General features: G+C 40.6%; 1 protein-coding gene across 1 annotated transcript in view; it reads right to left on the bottom strand.

Annotated features, from left to right (window-relative positions):
- Window positions 1-2,620: 2,620 nt before the first annotated feature.
- The window catches only part of FAM120C (family with sequence similarity 120 member C), a 132,095-nt gene continuing 120,225 nt past the window's right edge, over window positions 2,621-14,490 (bottom strand). The window contains exons 11-16 of the mRNA XM_007446478.1: window positions 13,075-13,189; window positions 10,009-10,218; window positions 8,600-8,801; window positions 6,549-6,687; window positions 6,107-6,164; window positions 2,621-2,872 (exon numbers count right to left, since the gene is read on the bottom strand). Coding sequence (XP_007446540.1) covers window positions 2,621-2,872; window positions 6,107-6,164; window positions 6,549-6,687; window positions 8,600-8,801; window positions 10,009-10,218; window positions 13,075-13,189 — 976 coding nt within the window. The remainder of the gene's footprint in view (window positions 2,873-6,106; window positions 6,165-6,548; window positions 6,688-8,599; window positions 8,802-10,008; window positions 10,219-13,074; window positions 13,190-14,490) is intronic.

Here is a 14,490-nt window from a genome sequence, read left to right as displayed (position 1 = left end):
TTCTCACAGTGAATGCCTACAAAATAATAAATCTTCTTAATGCTGTGAGAGTTAACAATACTGTCACTTGATTGTGTCAAATAGATTCAAGATTCACAGAAACAGCAACTGAAGAAAGTGTCTTTCCATATAACTCCAAGTACTTCCTATTAGAAATTGGAGCTAGCTAGCTAGCTAGCTAGCTAGCTAGCTATTTAATTTAACACAGCTCAGTGATTCTGGTTACTTTTAGAGCTCCAAAGGACTCCTCCCTCTGTGGCTCCAGAAAGAAATTTCCAAGCCATCTACGTTCACTACTAAATCCTTCTCTTGCTGGATACAGAAGTCCTAACCTTCAAGATGTTGTGAAAGGTTGGGCAGGTTAGGAGAAGAGCGGGAACCAAGTTAGGGAAGCCAATTCCATAGAGGAGGTTTTTGTATACTTTGTTCTTGGTTATATCTGGCTGGGTATGCATTCTTGTCATCCTGCTTTGGTTTATGTAAGAAGTGTCTGGGCAGGGGGAAAAGGCATTCTAGACCACCCTCCCCCTGCAAGTTGCGGGTTCTCTTAAATTGGGCCAGACTAGGATAAAACAGTCTGAGACTGTCTTCAGTCTCTCATGATGATACACTCATTGTTAAGTGGGTAGTGAGCAAACAGCCTTCTGGTTGTCTGGAAAAAAATCACCAAGGACCTACTCTGGGTTAAGGTACATGGGGTTTTTCAAAAAGAGAGAGAACCCTGCTAGAAGTCTAGTCAGTTGTATTCCTGTAGAAATGGTACTTCTTGGGCAAGAATATCACAAAGCCCAAAAGGAAGTGTATGAGGCTGGAAGCCTCAACTCCTGAACGAAGACACAATGCTAATCTGTTGCAAGCCATGTTCCCATCCCTCATACTGTTGAGGAGGGAAATTGGAAGTGCAAGGTTGTCTCAAGAGTATCTCCAGAAAGGGGGAACAGCCTCTTTGTCCTGGACAGATTCTGGCCTCACTTGGGGGCTGGGAACCTTTTACAGAATACCCCTATGGGCCCGGGCCAGAGTCCTCTGAAGTCTCCCTTGCAAAGCAAATGAAAAGATCCAGTAGTCAAAATGTCAATGAACAAACGAAACAATCTAGGTATGTAAAATCAAATTGCTCATTTCCTCACACTTCCCTACCCCATCTTTCCAATGTTAGTCCTCTCTCCATCAGGGATTAATGGCAATAAATTCTAGCCTGAGGCCAGTTTGATCCCAGAGTTTCAGATGAGATTTCCTCCAAACTGGCTGCAAGCCCCGGTAATTACCTCCCATCCCCTTTCTCTCTCCCAACCATGCTGCTCCTTCATAAGGAAATGCCCAACTTTTCCCAATCCTATTCCAACCTCCTGTTTTTACCATACGGGATGTGAGGACTCTGTTCAAGATTTGGCTTGTGACAACCCAACTGTTTGTTGTTCTGAACAGGCAATCTCTGGAAAGTACTTTTTGTCTGCTTTAGAGAAGCCCATCTTCTCATAATTGTTATGGGCTACGACTTAGTAAGGATTTTAAAATGTGATCTTTTGAAACCTACCACTCCATAGCAGTGGAAGCATTTCTGGGAAATTCAGTAAATCTTCTGGGACATCATCATGTATGTATGTGTGTGCATGTATATAAATATATATACACAAAATATATATATTTATATTTATATATACATACACACATACACATATATTTATATATATATATAAAATATGTATAGATAAATAGATTTGTCTCTTTATATAAAGGGTATGTGTATGCATATAGATACATGCATTCATATATATATATATATCCATCCAAACATCCATACACACACACACACACACACACACACACACACACACACAAACAAGCACACACAATCTTTTGAGTTCCCTTTCGTACTCAATTTCATTATATTGATTCCACCCTTTCAGGGTGTGGGCAGCAGGGAGTGGGTGAACTGCACCACATCTTCTATTTTACAAACAATTCATTAGTTCAGAGGCAGGAAAAATCTGCCCAGTACTTTTCTGATTCACTTGAATCCCCCAGTACAAAGGCCATTGGTAGTTATTTTAAGTGTATAAAATTAAAAAAAAAAATAACCAATACTACCTCACTTCCCTGAAAACATCTACCTATCTGATTGTCAGGTCAGAGCTAGAGGTGGTAGTATAAACTCCTGGCAGAGGTGAATGGGGAGAGAGTTAGAAGATGTGGATACTGATTATATATAAAGGCCCTACTATTTCATAAAGAAAAAAGCAAGTTAGGAAGCCATATACTCAGAAAACCAAAGCTGGAACTTTTCTATAGGGCCTTACGTGATGACATCCGATAGTCACTGCCTTAATAGGCTTCCAGGGGACGTAAAGAGAATATTGGCACTATATATTCAATTTGAGAACAGGAACTATGCTTGTTGCCATTCATATTTGATCAGAGCTTCCCTAGAAGCAGACCACTGAGTCTGGAAGCCCAGAAAAAGACAGGGAAGGGGAAAAGATGGATATAATAGAACACCCCATCCAAACTCTGGATGAAACTAGGGTAAGCACTTTATGTCCTCCTCTAACTTGGGCCTAAAATCAGAAAAGTATAGGTTTTCCCCTCTTCCTGATCTGCTGAAGCCATCTTCTGCTTGTTATTCCTCTTTCTGTTGTGCCACAGTTCCCAGCTTTTGCTCTCGTAAGCGGCTCTTCTCACCATTCTTCACGGGGAAGTAGCGGTTACCATTATTACACACACTGTTGTCTCTGGTTAAGGCACACTGTGATGGAGCTGGAAGATGATCATTCTTCTCTTCCTTGATCAATGTGCCATTGTTTCCATTTACCTGTGAGCGAGACCGACCTTGATGAGGCTCCAGGGATTTAGAAACTCCATCTGAAGTGCTCTGTCAAAAACAGAGATATTCAGTAGAAATGGTAATCCCAAACTGGCTGATCCTTTCCAAGCATGTTTATAAGCTAGCCTGCAGAAACTGCTTCAGTTCTTCAAAAACACCAGAAAGCCCAAAGCTTGTTAACACCTAGTACACTCTGACACTGTCTGGAGAACTTAGGGTGACAACAAATGGATCTGACTCAAATCCAATGGCAATGACAACACAATAATGACACGGCAACTGTTTACAAAGCTTTACAATATATTTTTTTCAAATGCCAAAAGGGACCCTAAATGGTAGATATTATGATGCCCCATTTACAGATGAGGAAGCTGAGGCTCAGAAAGATTAAAGTAACTTGCTCAAGGAGACACAGGTAGAAAGTGGTGGGGCCAGGATTGCACTCCAGGTTGGTCAGCCTCTAAAGTTTACTCTCTTAACTTCCACGCAACGCTGTCCAATACTGACAATTGGACATGTAAATGAAAGGAAAAGAAAACAAATGATAAGATCTATGTGCAATATTCCATAGAATTTTTCATAAGTAAAAACAATCATCTGGTTTTCTTTTAATTTCAGAAATGTAACTGCTCTTGAAATGCTAACACCATGAACTGTATTACCTTGAAAGTGCAGTACTGGCTCTCAATGAATATTATTAGGAATAATAACAGTGGTTGGGCATGCCAGGTACTCTGATGTTGGTTTCACAGATAAGAAAGACAAATGAGGCTCGAAAAAGTAAAATAACTTGCTCAAGGTCACTGGCATGCCTAGACTTGCATCCAAGTCTGTTTGACTCCAAACACATTGTTCTTTTCACTAAGACACAACACATAATGGAAGTCTAATACCTGTTGAATTTGTGGTCAATTATAAATAATAACTATTAATATTTATTGAGCACTTCCCATGTTCCAGGTTCTGTGTTAAACACTACATATATCATCTCATTTAATACTCAAAATAATTCTATGAGGTAGGTACCAATTCTTCCATTTTTACAGATGAGGAAATTAGAGCACAGAGAGGTTAAGTAATTTGCCCAAAGTCACAGAACTGGTAAGTGGCAGAGCCAGATTCAAAGCTAGATCATTTGGCTCCAAAACCTACACAACATGGGCGTTAACTGTGAAGTGTTTCTCAAGAACCTGGAAATAAGATGAAACTAGTAATGGATGGAATTAGCCATGTGAGGTAGTCAACAAAGAAATAAAAATGTAACAAGCAAGTGACTGAAGAACTTGAGAACACACAAAACTCCACTGACCTAGGAATAATCTCAAGAAGACAGAACTGTAATGTAAGAAGATTTAATAAGCTGCAACAATTAATTATCTCAGATTTTGGAGAAAGGGCAACTGAACAGAAAAAGGAGAGTCAGCAAGGCAATCAGCAGCAGCTCTGTCTAGGGAAGATGCCTTAGCTAAAAACAAAGTCAACGTGAGGCTTTCCCTGGCCAGGCTACTTCTAGAGTAGATAACAGTACCCCAGAAATCTTAGCTAAGATAAACTTAAGATCATCTACCATCCCTTGTTTCCCTCAGTTTCCCCATCTGTAAAATAGAGAGAATGATAGTATCTATTTCATAGGTTCCTATAAGGATTCAATGACTCCATGTAAAGCACTTAGAACATGTTGTAGAACATGTTGTGCCTGGCACATTGTAAGAACTCAATGCCAGCTAATGTTACTGTTCTGATTCCATGCCCCCAGGCAAATTTCTGATACCATGGCCTCCCTTTCAGCTTGCTCTTAGAGAGAGAAAGCTCCGGTAGACATGGTTAAGAGCATGCATACAAGAGTCAGCCAGGCCTAGGTCTGAATCTTATCTCTAACAATTAGAGTTGTTATCCCGTTTCAGAATTAGCACAGCACAGGGCTTTGGAATCAGTCAGCTCACGCTGGAATGTCAACTCTAATACTAACTTGATGGGTAATTTTGGGCAAGGTGCTTCATCCCTCTGAACCTCAGTTTTTTCCTGTTTAAAATGGGAATAATAAATACATGTATTTATGAGTGACTGGAAAAAAGTGTACAATATATTGCAATAATTATTTCTTCTCACTGTAAATCAGTACTTTATCTTTCACCCCCTCCCTTCTCTTCCCTTCCCCCACTCCTTTAGCCATATCCACATAGCTATTTCTGTGATCTTGGATAATGTGAGTCAACCACTTACAGATGGATCCACTATTATTGTACCAAAAATATCAGGTTTTTCAGACTGTATGCCTATTGATCAGTCCCTGAATCATGGTGAATTCATCAAGGCTGTACTACCTTATGGGAGACTATCTGAGTGACTAGTTTTCCTGCCTGGTGCAATCCCTTTTTGCTTACTGAGCAGCTTCTGGAAAAAGCTGAAAAGCTTTGGAAAAATCCAAAGTCACTGCTTTCTGGCTTTGGAGTACATTACAAAATGCTTTGTGTGTGGGACTTACCATTGTAGTTCCATTTGGGGCTCAAAATAACATTAAAGCAAATTTGTATTCCTTGAGAAAACATTAGACAATGGGAGTTAACATGGATGCAATGAGGGCTGGTTGTATACATGAGAGCTGAGCTGGGATTGAGGGCTGACAATAAAATTGCCTTGCAGTATGGTCTAATCAGTGACCCTTGTGAGGATTAGAAACCACATATAAAATGTCTAGTAGATGGCTTGGAAGAAAGTAAGCACTCAAGAAATGGTAGCTACTATACTATGAGCATTCTGAGGCCATTACAAGATTTTGGATCACTACAGGGGGAAGGGGGGATGCCTATTGAAGACCAGTGAGTTTAAGACCATTCTGAACCATTAAGAGTAAGAAGAATGGTGATGTCTCCTCCCCTCCCATCATCAGCAAAGGCAAAAGTCCAATTTTCTAAGCATCTCTGGTAGCCCCTCAGAAGTTCAGGCATGCTGGTGGAGTCCCACTGTTAACTTCACTTTGGTCCCTTTATGGCTGCATGTAGTGCATACTATGCTAAGTGTAGGTCTTTAGGACACAGTACCTGGTTTCTATCTTGTGGCCTCACTCAGGGAAAAGGATGACACTGCAGCCCTGTGGGAAGAGCCTGGGCAGGTTAACCCTCATTAGACTGCTAGAGAGCAGGCGGATGAAATCAAATGCTGGGAGAAGCTGTGAAAGCTCCCAGGTTTCCATGCCTGATCTCTTGCAATAAAAAAAAAACAAAAAAAACAAACGACAAGAGGTATCAAACAGAAGCTAGATCATCTCAAAAAGGTACTTACTTGCTTATTTCCTTTTTTATGTCCTTTGGATCCTCTACCAGTCTGCTCTTTTCCGTGCCTTTAGAAAGTGGGGGGAAAAGTGATCATGAGGAACACATAAAGCCTGTACCTCCATTTTCACTTAGTTAACTACTCACCTCCTCTAGGAAGTTTGACCCTCTTAAGTTAGATGCCTCTCCTCTGTGTTACCACTGTAAACCTCTATCTCTGTCATTTCTATGTCATACCAAATTGTCCTGTGTCCCAAGTCCTCCTCTAGGGCAAAAACTTTTTCATCAAGGCAGGGCATTTTTATATGTTTGCTGAATTCAACTGAAAACTGGCTTTAAAAACCCAAAGTTAGTTAATGCCTCTTACCTTAATAGAAGGGTTGAATAGCTGGGCATTTTCCCAAGAGCACCTTGATTGACACTAGCTTATACCAACCTATTCAAATACATACCCCTTTCCCGGCCCACCGACAGAAACCACTTGCATGCCAAAGGAGCCATGACCCCTGGAGGATCTGCTGCCAGCCCACTGGCCCACAACCATCCCGGCAATCTCTAGTTTTCCTCCTTGGGGTGGGATTGGATGGAGACCTGGGAAGAGAGGAAGAATGGTAAGTGCACGGTAGGATAAGAGGTGGAACAAAAGATCTACAGCCCACCTACTCTGTGTATTTCCATTTCTCTATGATAAAAAGACTGTGATAACAACAAAGGGTCATGGTGGAAGCAAATTTTGGAAGAGGGTGTTGAAGATCCATACATATCCACTTTAGCAAGTGGGGTGTGCCTGATTCATTTTCCAACTACAGAGCCTGCACACAGTAGGCATTCAATATTTGTGGAGAGAGAATGAGGTCTTAAGATCTAGCTATTGGAAAATTATAGGCCAAAACCACTTTTGATTCAAATACATGTCACTACACACTGGAGGATTAGCCAAACAATCAAATAAAACAAAAAATAATGAAACCAAAGTTACAGTAATTTATGATTAAAAAGTAAGAATAGCAACAGTTGAAAACCAGAACCAATTCAAGACAAGATAGCAGATCTCCTTAAAACAGGAAACTCCAACTCTGTGTGTGAGCTCACAAGCACAGTACAGCTCTGTAATTTGGCACAAAAGGAAGCCTTCATAGAATACAGAATTCTAGTAAACCTTTAATTTTAGTTTGTGGAAAAAACCCAAATATTAATAACTCTTCACTCACTTAGCAGGTTGTTAGCAAAGAGCCCTTCATTTATATAAAAGTGGGAGTCTAAGGAACTAGGTGACTAGCTAATCCTAAGAGGGCAAGAAAGACTTGCATTTGGGGATCCTACTGGGCCTTTAAGGAGTCAGAAGGCTCCTCATGAACCACTAGTAACTGGAGACTAGGCATCAGTGAGAGCTGGGGCAATGGTGAGGACCTCCCAAGAACTTGGCCTTAATTAAGGCTGTCTTCTGAGACACAGTAAAGTCAACATGCAAAGAATGAGAACAGGCATCTATAAAGACACCTTCAAAGGATGGAATGAATGGCTGGCTCCCTGGTTTGTGAGACTTAATCATTACTTGATTGAACAGAGCAGACATTCACGCTGCTCCTCTAAGCACAGCCTTGAGCTAAACATCCATGCTGAATTTTGTGACCCTAAATTTAAGACAAATTTCAACTTCCAGCTTTATTATTTTTAAAGTGACGAGCAATACACAACAAACAGTTCAACCATAGCACTCTCAACCGATCACAGAAACTTGGCATTTCATGTTAAAATGTCCCCATTAAAATACCCTGTTTCGCCAGGGGACAGGTTGTTTGAATTATCAGGGTCAGTATCTGACCTACCTAAGCAAGAACGTCTGTTCATCATTAAGCCACAGCTCAGATATCACCATAATGTATACATACGTGTGTGTATATACATGTGTGTGTGGATCCACATGAGTGTGTATGTATTTGTTTTCTTCACTAAACTGCAATCCCCTGAAGGGTACAGACTATGACTTATTTCTCTCCATGCTTCTGGAAATGTGTTAGATCTACCCTCAGAGTGGAAATGGGTACATCAAGCTATGGCTGTTTGCTGACACTGGTCATTTACTTACCTACCATTGCTCTTCCTGCAAGCTCCTGTGTACATCTGCCTATGCGGAGAGAGTGAGCTAACCAGCAACCATGAAGACCCAGTTCACATGAATTACAGTTCTCAAAAGTAATAAATTGACAAAAAAAAGTAATAAAGTGACTCTTGGTTTCTGCATCAGTTACTTCATGAGTGGTTTGGTGAGAGTCAAATCCTTAGGGATCAATCACCTCTATGGAGAGTGGTCTGGGAAGACAGTGGGCTCTCCTCCACAGGCTATACCCCTCCATCTCAGTAAGCTCCTCTTCAAACCACACCATAGCACAGAAGGTAAAGATATATGTGAAACTGCTGATTCTGTAACTGGCAATAATTACTGGATGGGTTACTATGAAATAGATTGAGTTTGACAAACACCTCATTCTTAGGTACTGACCTGCAAACCCCCGGCTCCTTCCTTGAGGGGGAGGTGGCATTGGGCCCATGGCTCGGGGGTAAAGCGAAACAGGGTAGAGAGAGGGCACCAAGGGAGGCACAAAAGTAGGTGATGGAAGTAGAGCAGAAGGCGATGGATAGTTCATGTTGACTCCTTCAAGGATGCTCTGTCTCATCTTCTCCACTTTGGTTGCCAGGTCAGCCTTCAAATAAGGGACGGAATAATAATAACAGCTGCCATTTCTTGAACTTCTCCTATGTTTCAGGCACAGTATTGGGCAGTCTAGGTACAGTCTCACAAGTCTATTCCCACTAAAAGAATCGAGGCCTGGAGTTAAATGGCTCAAGGTGACATACTCAGGGAAGCCTGTCTGGCACCAAAGCCCCCACTCTTTGCATGACACCAAACTACCATCATACTAGTTCTGACTGAGGGCTTGTGAGGCACCTTGACTAGGTCAAGGAAGACAAATATAACAAGAAGTATTTACTAACTGTCTATTACACAGCCAGCAATAAGCTAGGTTATTTTTTAAAGGGGGAGGTAACAGAATAAGGTAAAAGAGAGAACAAAACTTGACATATACAAACCCTTTTAACCTTCTCCCCCATACCCAGGATCAGAGACCATGACCTCTGTCCAGGATAAGTCCATGCCTCTAGTCCGGAGGTCAGGAAACTTGTTCTGAAAAGGGCCAGATAGGTTTTGTAGGCCGTACTTTTTCTGTCACAACTACTTGACTCTGCCACTGTAGTGTGAAAGCAGTCATGGACAATATGTAAATGAATGAATGTGGCTATGTTCCAAAAAGCTTTATTGGAATAAAAATTCAAATTAAAAAAATTTTAACAGTTTGCTGACCCCCTGCTCTAGTCTCTCAGCTTATACCCCACAGATGGACAAAGAAGTAAGTAAGGGCTCCTTTCCCTTGACTTCTCTCATCTTTTCGAAGGTTTTACTGCAAAAAATATCCCCTGCTTTTACTCTGCCATCTACTTTACTACCTTCTTCTATTTCCAAAATAGTTCCTTTATAAAAAATATCATCACTTTCAAAAGTGACTTACAGTTTTTATAAATAAGGGAAATGAAATTCTAAGAATTGGGGGAAAGGCATAGAGTATATCTGAGTATTCCATGGGGAAGAAATAACTTGGAGCAAAAAAAGGAATATGAAAACTTGAAGTTTATTTAAAAAAAAGCAAAAACACTTCCCAGCATGATTTTGTAACATGTACATATCAGACTCTGGGCCTTTGGGATCATCCTTGACCAAGTTAGGTTAAGGTCAGACACATTCTCCCACTTCTGCTACCTCCTTTCCCAATGTCTCAGCTCATTTTCCGCTTTCTGTCATTCATCCCCACAGAAGATCAGAGACGGTCTTAGCAGCTGCCCAACATGTGGTACCTGGCCATCGCAGAGCTCAACCAGGGATACTCGCTCCCGGCCTGCTTTAATTAGCTTGCTCTGGAACAGCTTGCCATCAAAGTAAATCCAGGGGCAGCAGTGTTCCCAAGGGACTGGCTGGCCACAGGCATCATTAGCAAACAGAGCTGTGTCGACCCCACTCATGAAGAGGGCAGCTAGCTGGATCCCTCGAGCATCCAGTTTCTCAATCTGAAACCACCACAGAGGAAAAACTACCATTAAGAAATTACTGTTAGTGCTTGCTTTGGCAGCACATATACTAAAATTGGAACGATACAGAGAAGATTAGCATGGCCCCTGCACAAGGATGACACCCAAATTCGTGAAGCATTCCATATTTTTATTTACAATAACCAGGACATGGAAACAACCTAAGTGTCCATCAACAGATGAATGGATAAAGAAGATGTGGCACATATATACAATGGAATATTACTCAGCCATAAAAAGGAACAAAATTGAGTTATTTGTAGTGAGGTGGATGGACCTAGAGTCTGTCATACAGAGTGAAGTAAGTCAGAAAGAGAAAAGCAAATACTGTATGCTAACACATATATATGGAATCTAAGAAAAAAAAATGGTCATGAAGAACCTAGGGGCAAGACGGGAATAAAGACACAGACCTACTAGAGAATGGACTTGAGGATATGGGGAGGGGGAAGGGTAAGCTGTGACAAAGTGAGAGAGTGACATGGACATATATACACTACCAAACGTAAAATAGATAGCTAGTGGGAAGCAGCCGCATAGCACAGGGAGATCAACTCGGTGCTCTGTGACCACCTAGAGGGGTGGGATAGGGAGGGTGGGAGGGAGGGAGATGCAAGAGGGAAGAGATATGGGAACATATGTATAACTGATTCACTTTGTTATACAGCAGAAACTAACACACCATTGTAAAGCAATTATACTCCAATAAAGGTGTTAAAAAAAAAGAAATTACTGTTATTGGTTACATTTGCTTATTCCTGTTTTGCTGATTATTCCAGTTAAATTAGAACATGTTGCCTTTCAATACAGACATTTGAGTGCATAAGCAGCCTCCATCCATTTGTTTCCCTGAGATGGTTTGGATGACACTCATTACAAAAAAAAAAATCAGCTTTAAAACCTTAAAAAGACACCCACTTGAGAAACCATTTTTTCTGCCTGTCAAATTAGAAAAAAATTAAAACAAAACTAAAGACCAAAAGAACACCCAATGCTGATGAGGATATGGTGAAATAAATGGGCACACTCAAATAAAACTAATGAGTAATGTGTGTTACAATTAAGCAATATATATCAGGAACCTTAAAAGTGTTCACATTTGTTGACTCAGAAATTCTACTTTTAGGAATCTATTCTAAGGAAGTAGAGATGTGAATAAAGCTCTATGCATAAAGATGTTAATTACAGGACTTCCCTGGTGGCACAGTGGTTAAGAATCTGCCTGCCAATGCAGGGGACACGGGTTCAAACCCGGGTCCAGGAGGCTCCCACATGCCACAGAGCAACTTAGCCCATGCGCCACAACTACTGAGCCTGCACTCTAGAGCCCGCGAGCCATAACTACTGAGCCCATGTGCCACAACTCCCGAAGCCCACGTGTCTAGAGCCCAAGCTCCGCAACGAGAGAAGCCACTGCAATGAGGAACACGTGCACCGCAATGAGAAGCACGTGCACTGAAACGAAGAGTAGCCCCCGCTCGCCGCACCTAGGGAAAGCCTGCGCGCAGCAACGAAGACCCAATGCAGCCAAAAAAATTTAAAAAAAGATGTTAATAATTACATATAATAGGTGAAAACTGGAAACCAAATGGCCAACATTAGAATAATTAAATGATACATCCATATGATAAAATATTTAGCAGAAATTTTTAAGACATAGAAAATATGTGCTATATTAAGTTTAAAAATACAGTATATAATTACATAAATAATATTTCAACTATGTAGAAAATACATGACAAAAGTCTGGAAGAAACCATCAAAATGTTCACAGTGGTTATCTCAAGTTGGCCTGTTAGATGGCTTTACCAGGAAAAGGGGAAGTTCTTGCAGGCCCTCTCCTAGGTGTGGTGTGGAGCTGTCAGTACCTGCTCTAGCACCAAGCAGTATCACATTTACTGTAAAAAGGAACCCACACTGTCTGTCTAAGACTGTTTTCATCTTTCCCTTAGTTGACCCCACTGAAATCAAGATTTTGTAAGACTTACTAGACTTTATCTTCTAGTTTATACTAGGGCCTGAAAGGACCATGGCTACTGAAGTCAGAAGAGGAATGTCCTGCATTAGTACCTAATATTTATTGAGTACTGTGTACTTAAAATGTGCTAGACACTGTTCTAAGTGTTTTGCATGGATTATTTTATTTAATATCTTCATAACTCTACAAGTAAGGAAACTGAAGCTACAGGGGTTAAGCAACCTGCCCAAGGACACCTAGCTAGAAGGTAATGAAGCTAAGATTCAAAGTCAAGCCAGCCTGGCTTCAGAGCCTGCCCTCCAACCTACTATATTCTACTGCCTTCAGTTATATGGTGGATTTACTTTCTTCCTTATGCTTTTCTAGACTTTCCTCTAACACCCAATAAGTATTATTTAAAAAGGCAGGGTAGCACAGGGAATTATACCCATTATCTCATAATAACTTACAATGGAATATAATCTGCAAAAGTACTGAATCACTGTGCTTACACCTGAAACACAATATTGTAAATCAACCATACTTCATTAAAAAAGGGAGGGTGGACATTTACTCAGAGACAAACAGGGAACACCAGGATAAGTCCCCTGTAGCATCTTTTGTAAGAGTTGGAAACCTTACTGTGTTCTATGGGCCACAACTTATTTGCCTTATACAATATCCATTTTTTCTACCCATTCTCACCTATCACTACGTGAACAGTGTTGGCTTTATTAATAGACATAAATATTTGGCTAAAGTAATCAAACATTTACCTGCAGAACTTACTCTTCTCCCCAGCTCCAGGGAAAAAAAAACCTAAAATAAAGCTATGAGCTCATAAAAGAAAGAATTTAAATGAGGATCGATCAAATCACCTTGAGTTCTTGAAGCTGATCTGGTTCATAAAGCTGAGTAGATACTGCCTGTGCAAGGAAGGTGTCTAGCTCATGGCGATGCAGGATTCGGCCACCAGGCCACTGAACCATATATCTAGAAGATAAAAGCATCATTAGGTGACAAAAGCTCATTTATTCATTTCACAAACACTTATTAAGCTAGGGTCTGGTCATGGGCCAGACCCTAGCTAGGTTCTGATAATTCCAATGAAATAACGTAAAAGAATCTCTGCCTTTGGTTACTTACCATCTAGGTCGTAGAGGAGACAGGCATGTAGGTCAACAAAGACAGGACAGTGTGTTAAGTACCAAGATAGAAGAATGCACAGGGTGCTACAGGAGCACAGAAGAGGGCTACTACTGGAAGAGTAAGGAAGGCATCCTGAAGAAAAAGTCAATAGGAGCTGTTACAAAGGGCTATAGAAATCAGTGAGACAAATGGTGGAGAAAGGATGCTCTGGACTGAGGGAACAGCATGTGTAAAGGCATGGAGGTGTGGAGTTCAGTATGATATACCAGGGCCCACAGTGCTGGAGCTAAGCAGGTTTGCAGTGATAGGAGGCGAGATTAGAAAGTAGGCCAAACTATGGAAAACAGTATGGAGGTTCCTCAAAAAATTAAAACTAGAACAACTACATCATCCAGCAATTCTACCTCCTGGAATGCTATATCCGAAGGAAACAAAAACATGCACTTGAAAAGATACCTGCACCCCCATGTTCATTGTGGTATTATATAGTCAAGACATGGAAACAACCTAGGCATCCATCAATGAACAAATGGCTAAAGAAGTTGTGGTGTTTATATATACCATGGAATATTATTCAGCCATACAAAAATGAGGAAATCCTACCACTTACAACAACATGGATAGACCCTGAAGGCATTATGCTAAGCAACATAAGTCAGAGACAGAAAAATATTGTACGATCTCACTTATATGTGGAATACAATAATAAATTTTAAAAACCCCACCAAACTCTTTGAAAAGGAGATTAGATTTGTGGTTATCAGAGACAGGGGATGGGGGAGGTGGGGGAGGAGGAATTAGAAGAAGGTGGTCAAAAGGTACAAACTTCCAGTTAAAAGATAAGTAAGTACTAGGGATGTAAAGTACAACATGGTGACTATAGCTAACACTGATGCACGGTATATAGGAAAGTTATTAAGAGAGTAGAACCTAAGAGTTCTCATCATAAGGAGAAATTTTTTCTCTTTTATTTTTATTGTATCTATATGAGATGATGGATGTTAACTAAAGCTATTGTGGTAATCGTTTCACAATGTATGTAAATCAAACCATCATGCTGTAGACCTTAAAATTATACAGTGATGTATGTCAATTATTTTTCAATAAAACTGGAAAAAAAAAAAGAAAGTAGGCCAGATCGTGAA

This window comes from Lipotes vexillifer, unplaced genomic scaffold (genome assembly GCF_000442215.2).
Source record: "Lipotes vexillifer unplaced genomic scaffold, Lipotes_vexillifer_v1.1 scaffold624, whole genome shotgun sequence".
Classification (NCBI taxonomy): domain Eukaryota; kingdom Metazoa; phylum Chordata; class Mammalia; order Artiodactyla; family Lipotidae; genus Lipotes; species Lipotes vexillifer.
Note: the sequence above shows the minus strand (reverse complement) of the source record. Positions and strands in the feature narration are given on the sequence as shown.